The 14,804-nt window shown below is 41.3% G+C and overlaps 1 protein-coding gene across 2 annotated transcripts in view; it reads right to left on the bottom strand.

Moving 5' to 3' along the window:
- TRMT11 (tRNA methyltransferase 11 homolog) overlaps positions 1-8,869 on the bottom strand; it is a 56,010-nt gene extending 47,141 nt beyond the window's left edge. Inside the window, exons 1-2 of one of the 2 annotated variants that reach the window (XM_033234480.1) lie at positions 8,668-8,869; positions 124-189 (exon numbers count right to left, since the gene is read on the bottom strand). In XM_033234480.1, coding sequence (XP_033090371.1) covers positions 124-189; positions 8,668-8,739 — 138 coding nt within the window. In that variant the 5' untranslated portion in view covers positions 8,740-8,869. Of the gene's footprint in view, positions 1-123; positions 190-8,667 lie in introns of those variants that run through there. The other variant, XM_033234481.1, reaches the window with a different exon arrangement.
- Positions 8,870-14,804: the final 5,935 nt, after the last annotated feature.

The raw sequence follows: 14,804 nt of genomic DNA, 5'->3' as shown, positions 1-14,804 counted from the left end.
TGCCTCTCGAAACAGATACAAGTAACCACACAAATATAAATTTAAGATATGCACTTCTTCTCTTCAAACCCAAGGCTCTATTTCTAAGTATACTCCATATGGTCTAATGAAAATTTAACTTACCTTTCCATAAGTTTCTTGACTGCTGGCGAACTGACCTCCAAAAAGCGAAAGCAAAGACTTTATTTCCTGTATTGAAAATATTATAGAGAAAAGACATTTTAACAAAAGGAACTAAAACTGTACTAAGGGAGACAGGTATTATATGACTAAAAAATAAAAGAGAGTAGGCTGATGATCTAACTGAGGCATTTAAGCTTCAATATCAGACAATCACAATTTAGGGTTCAGAAAAAATCTAATAGTAAAAACCATGGGTAAGTAATTTCTGAGAAATTTTAGACAACAGAAGAGTTACCAAACACTTGATCAGAAAATTCCCTGACTTTGAAAAGGAAAAAAACAGATTACACAAAGTGCAGATTAGTAAGACTGACAATTGGTGAATAAAGTCAAAATGAAAATCAGACAGATGATTTGAAGATGTTTGGAAAAGAAAAAAATAATCAGCCAGGGCATACCACTACATATTCATTAAGCACAAGTAACTAAGTTAATCTCATCTTCTTTCTGCATAAAGTTACAGAACTAGAAAGAGAACTGATATAATAGATACTTTAAAAGCATCATTCATGCAAAGTTGAAATCCATCCAGATAGTGCTTATATTCTTTGAAGCAATCACTTTGTACTGATAAACTCAAATAATTATACAAATTTTATAATTTGTATGACTAACAAGTTATCTCCTTAAATCACATAAAAGAGGTAGAATCACACTCCTCTGTAGGTCTTACGGAGGATGGAACCTAATGAGAGGAAAGTGTCCCACTGCTGGCTGCCTACTATCCCCCTTCCTCCCAACCAGAAGGAAGAGCCTTTAACACCAAGCCCACCAGCCATCAAAAGGGAAAATATACCCAGACCAGGAAGGGCCCCCCGCCCAAGATCAAAAAGAAGGAGAAGTTCAAGCTACTAGCACCATTTCTATTTTTTCTTTGTCTATGCAACAAATCATTGTTTTTAATTCAGTGTTAGAGGGGCTGAATTCAGTTCAATCAGATGGATCGACCAAGAACTATCACAGACTACTGATAAATCAGTGAAGGCAGCCCAAAGGTTATTTTGCAACAAGGAAAACACAAATCTGAATAGGAGACATCATGAGACTTAGAAGTCAAATAGACCATAATCTGATTTTCAGCTCTTCCAAATACTAGCGATGTGGCTTTATACAAGAATCTTAAATCCTCCAACTTTTAGTTCACTCATATGTAAAACAGGAATCATAGCTACCTCATCACGTTAGGTGAATCACAAAGAGAGAAGCACAGAACATAGGTGGTTATTAAGGGAATCAAAATGATGAAGACCCTGACAAATGTCCTAGAAGTCCAGTGGCTCAAGAAGTCAACCAAGACTGATAGAGTTATAGCACTTAAAAGAAAAAAATAAAGTTATAGATTAAGTTACTTGATCTTGCATGATTGTTGTTTGTTCTGTATTAAAGCATATTGTAAAGTCAGCTTTACATTTAAAACATCCAACTACAACCAAGTTAAAACAGCAAAGTTTGCTGCTCCCAGAATACACTGTTAAAAAGCTGCAACAGGCTAAAATACAAAGATTCTAAGAGTTAGGTGGGGAAAAAAAAGTGAGAGACTAAAGCTTTATGGCACAGCATTATCTCTACTACCCAAAACTTAAGCAGCCACCTAAAACTGAGAATAAATATGATAACCCAAGTTTCAAATTGAAAAGCAAAACATGTTTACACTACTTCATCAACCTACTTGGAAAAAGCAAAACACAAAATGTTAATTAATCTTATGGCAAATTCAACTTTCCAGTTGAGACTCTTTCTACATTAGGAATAAAAAAGAATTTATATTGAACATTGGATATAAAAATGTAGCATGATCAGGGGCATGTGTGATGCATTAATTCCATGAGCTTTTCTGTTATTTCAGCTACTTGCTTTTTCATCCATTTAAAAGGTTGCTTCAGGACAAGCAATAAAGCGCAGGAGTTTGAACTTCAGTAAACATTACTTAGTACAATAAGTACTACATTAAGTAGCTGCCAACTATAATTGGCCCTGATTAATTCTATCAGAGGCAAAACTGGATCTGATCTCTCATTTTAATTCATAAAGGCAGCCATTTAATTATAGCGTCCTTGCTTATCAGTTCTAATGCAGTAGATGGGCCCAAAAGTATAGACTGTCCTTTGGATTGCCTTTCCCAGAAGAGATTCTATATCACTGATTTTAATATTTTAAGCAGCCAGGTGTGGTGGCTCCACCTGCAATCCCAGCACTTTGGGAGGCTGAGGCAAAGAGATAACTTGAGACCAGGAGTCCAGAGACCAACCCTGGCAACACAGTAAGAACTCCCCCACCCCCACCCCGGCCTGCCCCCTCGCACCAACCCTCAGCCTCTGATCAACACCCGGTCTCTACAAAATTAAAAATAAAAAAAATTAGCCGGGCATAGTGGTATACCTGTAGTCCCAGCTACTCAGGAAGCTAAGGTGGGAGGATGGCTCGAACTTGGGTCTTTGAGGCTGCAGTGAGCCATGGTCATGCCACTGCACCCTAGCCTGGACAACAGAGAGAGAACTGTCTCCAAAAAAAAAAATTTTTTTTTTTTTTATTTGAGACAGAGTCTCGCACTGTCACCCAGGCTGGAGTGCAATGATGTGATCTCGGCTTACTGCAACCTCCACCTCCCAGGTTCACACGATCCTCCTGCCTCAGTCTCCCGAGTTGCTGGGATTACAGGCACACACCACCACACCCACCCACTTTTTTTGTATTTTTAATAGAGATAAGGTTTCACTATGATGGCAAGACTGGTCTCGAACTCCTGACCTTGTGATCTGCCTACTTCAGGCTCCCAAAGTGCTGGAATTACAGGTGTGAGCCACTGTGCCTGCCCCCCCCCAAAAAAACTTTTTTAAGCAACTAATATGTGCAAGTCCCTGAGCTATGTAAAAATACACACACATTTATCTTAGGAAAATTAAGGTCTAGTAGAACTAACAAAACCACCTCACAACTGAAACGTAAAGTGTAAAAAACAGTACATGTTCTTTTTTTTTTTTTTTTTTTGAGACGGAGTCTCGCTCTGCACCCAGGCTGGAGTGCAGTGGCCGGATCTCAGCTCACTGCAAGCTCCGCCTCCCGGGTTTATGCCATTCTCCTGCCTCAGCCTCCGGAGTAGCTGGGACTACAGGCGCCCGCCACCTCGCCCGGCTAGTTTTTTTATATTTTTTTAGTAGAGACGGGGTTTCACCATTTTAGCCAGGATGGTCTCGATTTCCTGACCTCGTGATCCGCCCGTCTCGGCCTCCCAAAGTGCTGGGATTACAGGCTTGAGCCACCGCGCCCGGCCAAAAACAGTACATGTTCTTTAAACAGGTAAAAGCAAAAAAGCATTAGAGTACAAGACAGTAAAAGATTACTTCAGTTTGAGAAGGAAAATTTCATGGAAACTGCCTTAATCCCTGAAAAAAAATCTAACCCAATGACAGAGGAATTCAACTTCCAGGGATGGCAAAAGAGGTAATTCAGATTAAGCCTCCCGCTGAAAAGAACTAGAAAAGTTGGCCATCTAACTGAAGGCATAGAAAGATAACAAAAATTACCAAACCAACATCCAGGAGAGGACAAAAATTCCAAGGTGGAGCCAATTTTTCTCTGAGATATTTACAAATCCAAAAACAGCTGCAAGAATGAACAGCCCTTCTGAGTGCCCCACAGAAAGGGAAAAAAAGAGAAAGGGCCATCCAGGGGAGAAAAGGATACTTGACGAACCACCTAATTTACATTAGGATGTCAAAAAGCTACACTCTGTGAGTACATGGGAATCAGAACGCGAACAGGGCTTAACGCTTGAAAATGAGTTAAACCCATCCTAGATTCCTCATGCTCCTACGTGTTCCTATCTTCTTCAAGAGGATGTACATCATCCCAGCCCTCAAATTATGTTTTCAAATAAATTTTCAAATACAACATCTGGCATATATTTAAAAAATAGCCCAGCACACTATATTAAAGAGAACCAAAAGAAACAATAGAAACAGACCCACAGGATCCCTTTTATCATATACTTTAACAAAACTATGCTTTCTATATTGAAGGGGATTGAAGAAAAAAATAAGAATTTTGGCAGAGGAGGAAAAACTACAAAAAGGAAACTGTGGATCTGAAAAAGAATCACGTAAAACATATAAAGCTAAAAGAAATAAATATGTGAATAACTCTAGATGAATACTATGTAAAAATCAATAAAGAATGGGAAAGACCCAAACCAGACTAAAGGAAGCACGGAGAGCAAAGGTGAAAGCAGGAATTTAGGGAATAATGAGTCAGTTTTGGCAGCACTAAGGACTAGGTGGGAAGTGACAGCACAAAGGAAAGAATCACACAGTGGTGGACCTTGAATGCCTGACTAAAGATTTTCATCTTAAGAAGAATGAAGGTGTAAAACAGAACAGAGTTTTTGGAAGAATAAACTGGCACAACGGTAATACACAGACTAAGAAGAATTTACAATGGGAAGAACAAGTAAAAATCACCAAGTACTAAGGTTGTTATGTTGGAGACCACAGTCTAACCACTCCATTGGCACAGCATTGCCTTACTTTACACACACTCTTGAGCCTCTCTAGTTCTAGTCCAGTATTCTCTAAGTGGTATCTTTTCTCTGGTACTTCCGAATTCTTTCTAAAACACAAATGATCTTGTCACTTCCTGGCTTAAAATGAAAAAAGGTCAGTGGCTACCCATTAAATCTAAAAATCCAAACCCCTGGCTCGGCGCGGTGGCTCATGCCTGTAATCCCAGCACTTTGGAGGCTGAGGCGGGCAGATCACAAGGTCAAGAGATCGAGACTATCCTGGCCAACATGGGGAAACTCTGTCTCTACTAAAAATACAAAAATTAGCTGGGCGTGGTGGCACACACCAGTAGTCCCAGCTACTTGGGAGGCTGAGGCAGGAGAATCACTTGAATTGGGAGTTGGAGCTTTCAGTGAGCAGAGATCGCGCCAATGCACTCCAGCCTGGCAACAGAGCAAGACTCCGTGTCAAAAAAAAAAAAAATTCCAAACTCCTTAGAATGGTGTCAAAACATTTGCAAATCTAGATCTTACCACCTCTCTGGTCTCAATGCCCACTACTTCAACCTCCCTCCCCAAGTCTTCCAAATTATCGTAACCAATCACACCTCTGTGCCTTTAAGCCTGTTTCTATTTCTCACAGAAGGGGACTTTCCAATCCTGTTCACCGACAGAACATGTCCTTTGTCAATTAAGACTTAATTAAAAATTTATTTCCTCCATGAAACTCAAAACATTAATACTGAATCAATGCCACAATCTTCCTTCGTGACTCCTAAGGCCAATGAGTTAAACACAACTGAAGAAAATCACAGAATCTTAGCATGATTACAGATATACGACTTTCACCTTCAGCTGGTTTTCAGCATTGCTCTAATACCTATGCTCTTCTCCACTCAATCGTTTTACTTTTCCTTGTCAACTCTCCCCTTTACTCTCAATGACTGTTTCAAGTTTTACTATTTGTCTCAATTTCCACATTCAACTACTGGCCCATCATCTCTCAAGAAATAACTTTCACTCATTCATTACCTACAAAACAGGCCCTCAGGCAACTACTCCACACGCATCTAACTTTCCCTGTCCAATCTCCCCTCCTACTGAGAAGAGAACCCGTTCCACCATGTCCTTTTAACCCTTCTCTTCCCAGCAGCCCACAAATACACTCAAGCTCAATCTCATTCTCCCCATGGGGAGAATCCTCCTTTCACCCTAGGTCCTCCTCAAACTGTTAACCAATTTCTTACTTTCCCTTGTGCTCTAGCTAAGGGCACTCAGTCTATCCTACCTCCCCTTCCTCACTTTCCAGTTACTACTAAACCAAGCCACCTGGCTTCTCCTACTAAAACTCACATATCAGCTTTAGGAAAACTCACCAATTAATTATCATCTAATTGGGACTATGAATGAACACGTTTTCACTCCTTTCTCAGTAAGAAACAACTGCATTTGACATTATCCATTTGTCCCTGCTTCCTAAAATTTTACCCTTCTGATTTCTGCGGTCTCACACCTTCTGGCACTTGCCCATCTTCCTCATGGCCTCCTCCGACTTTCCCTTAATATCAGTGCTTCCAAGTGTGAGGAAAAGAAAGAAAGATCAGACTGTTACTGTGTCTATATAGAAAGAAAAAGACATAAGAGACTTCATTTTGTTCTGTATTTGAGATGCTGTTAATCTGTGACCCTGCCCCCAACCTTGTCCTTGCAAGAGACATGTGCTATGGTGACTCAAGGTTTAAAGGATTTTGGGCTGTGCAGGGTGTGCTTTGTTAAACAAGTGCCTGAAGGCAGCTTGCTGGTTAAAAGTCATCACCATTCTCTTAATCTCAAGTACCCAGGGACACGCACACTGCCAAAGGTCGCAGGGACCTCTGCCTAGGAAAGCTAGGTATTGTCCAAGGTTTCTCCCCATGTGATAGTCTGAAATATGGCCTCATGGGAAGGGAAAGACCTGATTGTCCCCCAGCCTGACACCCGTGAAGGGTCTGTGCTGAGGAGGACCAGTACAAGAGGAAAGAAGGTCTCTTGGTGGTTGTTGGCAGTTGAGATAGAGAAAAGCATCTGTCTCCTGCCCGTCCCTGGGCAATGGAACATCTCCATATAAAACCCGATTGTATGTTCTGTTTACTGAGAAAGGACAAAACCGCCTTAGGGCGAAAGGCAGGACTTGCTAGGGCAATGCTGCTCTTTATGCACTAAAAAGGTTTATGGAGATATTTACATATGCATATCAAGGCACAGCACTTTTCCTTAAAAGTATTCATGTCACAGACAACCTTATTCATATGTCTTACTGCTGACTTTCTCCCTATAATGATCCTATTATACTGCCACTTCCTTTTCTTTAATATGGTAAAGATAATTATCAATAAATACTAAGGGAACTCAGAGACCAGTGCCGATGTGGGTCGGGTCCTCTGTATGCTGAGCGCCGGTCCCCTGGGCCCACTTCTTCTTTCTCTATACTTTGTCTCTTTGTCTCATTTCTTTTCTCAAGTCTCTCGTTCCACCTAATGAGAAATGCCCACAGGTGTGGAGGGGTAGGCCACCCCTTCACCAAGCATCTATACTTGGCCCACTATTCTTTTGACCTTACCCTTTGAGTAATTTCATCCCCTTTCCTAGTCTTCATATGAAGAAGACTCCCAAATATTTATCACTAGTCCAGATCACTCTGCCATACTCTATGCATATTCATATATCCACTGCCTCTTGGTCATCTCAGGTTGATGTTACACGAGCACATCAAACTCAGTGTAAACAAAATTTAAATCTTACATCTGCCTATGTTCTCTATATTAAATGGAGACACTCCTACCTATATACACCCCAGAAGTCATACCTGATCGGTGCCCCTTTCCCACATATTCAATCAATCCAGCCCTAATTACTGTATGGCCAAAATATTTTTCCAGTCTATCCCATCCTCTTACCCCATGCCATAGGTCAGACCTTCTTAATCTATTAACAAGACTATTCCGACAGACTCCTAACTAGTCTCTGGCTCAAGTCTTATTCTTTTCAAATCCACCCTCCATAGTGTTGTCAAACTGATTTAATTTTTTGGTCACTTTGTTACTTAAGGCTCTTCAATAAATCCCCCTTCCAAGCTCCAGGGTTTTCAAGGCTTTCATTTTCTTGCCCCTTTCTACTTCCCCTGCCCTCTTCTTACCACTCTCGGCCACATAACTAGTGATCCAGTAATAATGAACAGCTTGTAATTCTAATTTACTGATTTCTCCCCTTGGTCCTCTAACTCCTATTCATCCTTTATTTCAAGTGTCATCTCCTCTGGAATCCCTCTTAAAGGCCAACATCCCCAATCCCTCAAGTAGATTAGATTTCCCTTCCACGTGCTCTCATATTTCCATGTGCATCTATCACTGCACTTACCAACACTATTTTGTCATTCAAGGCTTATGTGTCTGCTCAGCCTTTAAACAGTAAGCTCCTAGAGGGCAGAGGTTGTTTACATCATCGTTATATGCCCAGTGTACGCATCTTCGACTACATGCATTCTGAAAACGTTTCTTGAATAAAACACTCTTCTCAAGTGCTCCATCATCTAATCCCTACCACCATCCCCTCCACTGAGCTTGATCCGCAGATTCCGATACTTAAAACACTAGCCTGAGCATTTGCTAGATGTCTCTATCCTCCTAGACGAACAGCTCCGGTAGTGAGAGGACCGGTCATATTCACCTGCCTAACTCCGGTACTTGGTACACGGGAAAACGAATGAATGAAAACGTTTAAGCAGGCCGAGGGGTTTAGTCTCAGACTTCTCTCACAGACACCCTCCGCCAAGCTCACCCCGCCCGAGGACTGGGGACGCCGAGGACTGGGGACGCGTGACCCGCGCTGACCAGCACAGACCCCCGAATCCCAGCCTCCTGGAGCTATGCAAATCACCTCCACCCACACACCCACTCCATTCCAGCGTCCTCTTCCGTCGGAAGTTGCGGAGGGTCCTACGGACTCACCGGCAGGCGGAACTCCAGGTGTTCCTGCGCCATGAGCAGCAGATACCTGTTAAGGGTACACGACGGCGCCATTGCAGCTGCCCACCGTGCGCCTGCGCGGCCCGCGCTAGGTCCCACCTCTTTCTCCCTCCCAAAACGGAGACAGAGCCTGAAGGGCCGGAAGCGGAAGCTCGGAGAGGCAGGCGCTATCCCGTTGTTTCTCGCGCTCGGAGTCCGAAACCCCGGCCGCTGTGGGAGGGGCTTCCTCATCTGCGAGTGCCTAGTGGTTGGGGGTCTCCCAGCGCTAGTAGCTGGTGGGCGGGGCCGCGTGGTTTTCAGGAGCGGCGTATGGTAGTAAGACAGTGTATTTCCCAGTGATTTTTCCACTTGGAGTGTACTTCCAGCTTTCTCTACAGCCCTTCAAAACCCGTTCTTCAAAACTGGACTGAAATTTCACCATTTCCTTGTAAATTTCACCATTTCCTTGTAAATTTCACCATTTCCTTGTAGACTTGTCTAACCAGCACAGTCCTCGGGAACTGATTTAGCTGGACCAGTCATTTAACACTTAGTATACTTTTCGTATTTATGTAACAACTTTTCGAGAGCACATGCCTTATAACCCAACTAGGATACACTCTTGAGATCTGAGATAATCTCTTATGGTTCACTCTATTCTTAATAAAAACCAAAATAGTATCTTCCTCAAAGTAGGCAATAATTATTAGGTTGTGTTATTTGTTAGACTCAGGACTAAATCCACAGCCAGCCATAAATTAAAATTTGGAGAAAGTTCACACTGGCACAGATTTCATAGCAGATAGTTTATAAAATATATTTTAATTGCATATTCCATGTATATATGTGACTTTTTTTTAAGACAGCCTTGCTCTGTCACCCAGGTGAGTGCAGTGGCGCAAGCATAGCTCACTAAACCTTGAACTCCTGGGCTCAGGGGATACTCCCACCATAGTCTACCAAAGTGCTAGAATTACAGGCTCAAGACTTACCTCCGGGCTGTTTCTGCTTTTGAGAGTACTGAGCCCTTTGCCCCATTGAGAGCTATTTCTTTTGCATTCCTCTGCGGTATTGCACAACGTACAAAAGAGTATGTATCTGGCATATCCCCAGCAGCATGTGCCAGAAAAGTAGTTGATGCGTAGTGGTAGTGATTAAGAACATAGGCTGTGGTGTCAATATTAGATTCAGACCTCACTTCCACCATTTACCATCAATGTGCTCTTAACCTCCCTGAGTCTGAGTTTTCTTTTAAAAATGGAAAAACACACTGCCTCCTGCAAAGGATTGTTACAAGGATTAAGTGAAATAATGTTCATAAGGTGTTGAATATAACATCTGGTATATTGAATGGGGTCAATAAGTGGCACTTGACATTTTTCTTAAGAAAATCACATGAGAATTTTTGTTAGCAAGAGATATGTTCTTGTTAGAAATATGTCTCAAGTTCACTTGTGCTAAGTGACTCTCAGAAGCATAGATGTCTCTTGACCCCAAAACTTCATAAAAGGAGATAAAAGTACTTTGAGACAAGAAAAAAAAAGTCATTTACTATTTAAGAAGAGAGACCAAGGTTGGGACAGAAAACCAATGAGATGTTGGGAGAATAATGTGCAGTGCTTGATATGCCCCATCCCCAGAACTTGTCAAATCCTCAGCAAAATTAATATGGAATTTTGATGGAGTAACTTTATAGAGAATATCAAAGAATTGCTGGTTTTCATGCCTGGATTAATATAATGCTATATAGAGACAACAAATGAGACTACAAGGCCTGGAGAACCCAAATGGAATTAAGTGTCACTGATTTTTAACCCAGCTCCTTTGTGCTACGGTTCAGGACTAAATCTATACTAAATCTCCACTTCAGAAATCAGCAGGAGAGTATTTACATCATGAATCTAAATTGTTGGATACCTGATTGTAGAAGTAGAGGTTAACCTTGCACAGGCCACTAGAGTTAGTGTGACATCAATTAAACTGCCTTTGAGGAACTCAGAGCCATAACTGTTCGAAGTTTTTGAGCTTGCAAGAGTGGTCAAGAAGCAGCAGGAGAGTAAGGATTTTTTTTTTTTTTTTTTTTTTTTTTTTTTTTTTACTATAGGGAGCAAGGAGGTTCATAGTGTGACTTCTGGGAACTGACCCAAAGTTCCATCATGTTCCATCTTCTAGGGCAGACCTCTTAGAACCTGGCTCCTTCTGTGAGACAGCTATTGTGCAAACATTAAAGACTATGGTATAGGCTGCCTGTCACTAAAAAAATCAGAGGACATTCCCTGGAAGTAAGGATCAGAAATTGGAAAGGAGAATTTTGAGTTTTGGTTTTAATATGCCACTTAAGCATTGAGGCTAGTAGACACACTCAGAGAAATGAATAGAAAGTTAACAGGTCCCAGCAGCAGAGGTCATATGTAATATCAAAACTGCCCGTGCATCTATCTCAGGCTGCATCTAACACTTGAAAAGGGTCTAGGTATCACAAAGAACCATAGGGATTTGCACACCAGTAAGAGGGAGAAAAGTTATCTTCATATGTATTAAGACTATGAGTTTTGCAATTAGTAAAAAGAGGCTTCTGAATGGTTTGGAGAATAAGATTTTATTGGAATAAGTTACATAAGAATTGCACAAATTTTACTGTAGCGGAGCATTACTGAGGTTTGAATTTCTTGATGTCCCAGAGGGGTCTCCCCTCTTGTCAATCTTAATGAAGATAATTTAGGAAAAGAGACAAATAATACTGCCTACTCTAAGGAAACAAGCCTGTATGAGTTGAAATTCTGAGGCACCAATTCAGACTTAAAGTAGCTGGAGTTGATTTAAGTATGACTCAGCTACTTGAGGTCAAATTTCCAACAAGATCCCCAGAAGCAGAGAAATGTAGATCCCATCCTCTTTTCTAAAGACTCCCGAAACAAACTTGAAGCCCTAGTTACAAACTATGCCCTCTAATTTGCTACCTGGAAAGCAGGTTCTATGCATAGAAAAAATGTGAAGGGAAACAGGCTGGAGATTCCATTTGAATGGGATGCCATTTATTACTTCCCTTGGCAGAATGTGTGAACCAGAGGTAACAAAGGTTACAGCACTTTTACCTCATTTGAACCATGTCTTTTATCCTCCCTTCCTCCTTTAAATCAGAAGCAATCATGATTTCTAAACAAAGAAAGACTTCTGGCAAGTCATTTAAAGTAGGTATGCCTGTCATCTTCTACATGCTTGTTAAATCACACAGATTCTTGTTTAAGCACAATTCCCAGTAACCCCTATCTCTTGATCCTATTTGCTTCTCATGAGTAGGAAAATTATTGTATTTAGTATAGATAGTCTCAGGTCCCAAAAAAAGAGATTTTCTTGAGAGTCTACCATAACAAGGCCCAAAGGGGAATTATGCTTAATCCTATAGGGCACAGATTCTCAAACTTGACTGAACATTGTAATTACCTGCGGAGTTTTTAAAAAATACCAAGGCCCGGAATCTATCCCCCCAGATTCAAATTTTATTTGGCTGGGGTGTGGCCTTGACATAAAGATTTTTAAAGGCTCACCAGTTGTTGATTTTATGTGCAGCCAAATTTAAGCACTACTTATGGCAGGAGTTGTCAAAGTGTCGTCCTAGGACAGACAGCATCAATATCATCTGGAAGTCATTTAGAAATACAGAATCCTCCCCTACTCCCAAACCTGCTGAATCAGAAATTCTGGGAGTAGGTCTAGGAGTGTGTTATAAAGAAGCCCAGCACATGGTTCTGAAGCACATGAAAGTTTAAGAGTAACTGCCTGAGGAAAAAGAGGATGGATTGACGGGCTATGAATCCCAGGAGGCTCAGGTACCACAGGTAAATAGCATGTTTTATTGTCTTCTAACTTGCCTTTGAGGAGCAAATTTATATGATAAAGTTGCAAAGTGTTTCAAATATTTTTCTCAGAGGAAGATGTAACAAGAAGAAAATCTTCTTTTACTAGCTGGATTGATAACTAATTTTTTTCTTTCTTTTTTTTTTTTTTTTTTTTGAGATGGAGTCTCGCTCCATCGCCAGGCTAGAATGCAGTGGCATAATCTCGGCTCGCTGCAACCTCTGCCTCCTGGGCTCAAGTGATTCTCCTGCCTCCTGAGTAGCCGGGACTACAGGTAGCCACCACCATGCCCGGCTAATTTTTTGTATTTTTAGTAGAGACAGGGTTTCACCATATTGGCCAGGATGGTTTTGATCTCTTGACCTCATGATCCACCTACCTCAGCGTCCCAAAGTGCTGAGATTACAGGCGTGAACCACACCATGCCCGGCCAATAACTAATCTTGAGAGAATCTCTTTAGCTGAGAAAATATCTAGAATAATCCTACTTAAGTTAGGTGATTTCCTATGGGTTAGGTATGTTGGGTAGAACTAGGGCTTCAGAGAAAGTTAAAACATGTCTAATGAGAAAGTAAAAGAAATGTGTTCCAAGGCCGGGCGCGGTGGCTCAAGCCTGTAATCCCAGCACTTTGGGAGGCCGAGACGGGCGGATCACGAGGTCAGGAGATCGAGACCATCCTGGGTAACACGGTGAAACCCCGTCTCTACTAAAAAAATACAAAAACTAGCCGGGCGAGGTGGCGGGCGCCTGTAGTCCCAGCTACTCGGGAGGCTGAGGCAGGAGAATGGCGTAAACCCGGGAGCTTGCAGTGAGCTGAGATCCGGCCACTGCACTCCAGTCTGGGCGACAGAGCGAGACTCCGCCTCAAAAAAAAAAAAAAAAGAAATGTGTTCCAAAAGGAAGGAGTGAAGTGAAGGAAGACAATAAGGAAGATGGCAGGAGCTATATAGCCCTGTAAAAGTTTGGCTATTAAATTATTGAACTACCTAGTATGGGTGAATTCTCTGGAAACTCAAGACATTTCACAACTGAGTTATATACTGATCATGGATACTGACCTGAAGGACATAATGCCAGGAAGGTCCAGCTAACATCTAAGTTATACCCTTGATTTTTGGATTGAAAGTTGCTTGAAATTAGGGTCTTCAATCAGATTTTGGTTTATTATGGAAACATTTTAAGGAACTCAAGAGATTTAAACAGATTTACTTACCAGGAATATGAGTCAGTCACGAGACTAAGGCAACGGGGATGCAAAGACAAATTTAAAAATAAATCCCCCAGCCACAAAACAGCTCAAAATCCAGTAGCAAGAAATATCTTACTACATCTTGGCTAGATTGCATAACGTCTATTCTAGGAAGATAAACAAAATACCATGAAATGAAGCTGAAGAAACAGTATTGCCGAGATTAGGGATGAGAAGTTTCAGTGAAGACTTCATGGATTAGGAAACATTTGAACTTGGACTTTAATGGGAACAGATTTTCAAAGGTGTGCCCAGTTTAGTTGTAGTAGTAAAAATGGCTAGCACTTTGGTATAAGTGTAGGAAACAAAGCTGAAAAGGCTGATAAATTGTATTCAGGGTAAATGGTGAGATTTTCGTAAGAAAATTGCATGATCAATTTAGTAATTTAGTCAGTAATTTAGGAAGAACTCTGATGAGGCTGTGTTGGAAAGGGAGCATCTGGAGGCATGAAATCCAGTCAAGAGTTTCTAGCAACATTCAAGGAAAGAGAAAATGAGTATCAGCAAAGGCAGAGACACCAGGCACTGAAAAGAAAACTGGTTTCTGTTTCAGGGCCTTTCAAGGGGAGAACCCCATGCCAAAACTTTTTGTGTGTATCTGAGGGCAGTGTTTAGGATCTGTGGGTCTGACAGAACACTCAAGCATACATGTTCTGTTTGTTGAATGTGTAAATGGGTTGAGAGGAGACAATAGGGTGGGAAAGGATAAAAGCAGGGAGATAGTGAGGAAGCTACTCCTGCAATCTAGATAAGAGATGATGATAACTTGGCCAAGGTGATAGCAGTGATGAGAAGTGGTCAAATTCTGAATATATTTGGAAGGTACTGCCAACAAGGTTTGTTAATAGGTTAGATATGAAGTGTGAGAGACAGGACTCAAGCATGACTCCAAGATTTTCGCCCTGAGCAATGGAAAGATTGGAGTTGCCATTAATGAAGATGGGGAAAACTAAAAGGAACAGGTTGGGAAGGAGGAACATTTTAAGCATGAGATGTCTATTTCATATGAATAGAAAATATTATACTTAAAAG

This window comes from Trachypithecus francoisi, unplaced genomic scaffold, assembly GCF_009764315.1.
Source record: "Trachypithecus francoisi isolate TF-2019V2 unplaced genomic scaffold, Tfra_2.0 Lachesis_group15, whole genome shotgun sequence".
In the NCBI taxonomy this organism is placed as follows: domain Eukaryota; kingdom Metazoa; phylum Chordata; class Mammalia; order Primates; family Cercopithecidae; genus Trachypithecus; species Trachypithecus francoisi.
The sequence above is the reverse complement of the archived record's forward strand: the minus strand, read 5'-3'. Positions and strand labels throughout refer to the sequence as shown.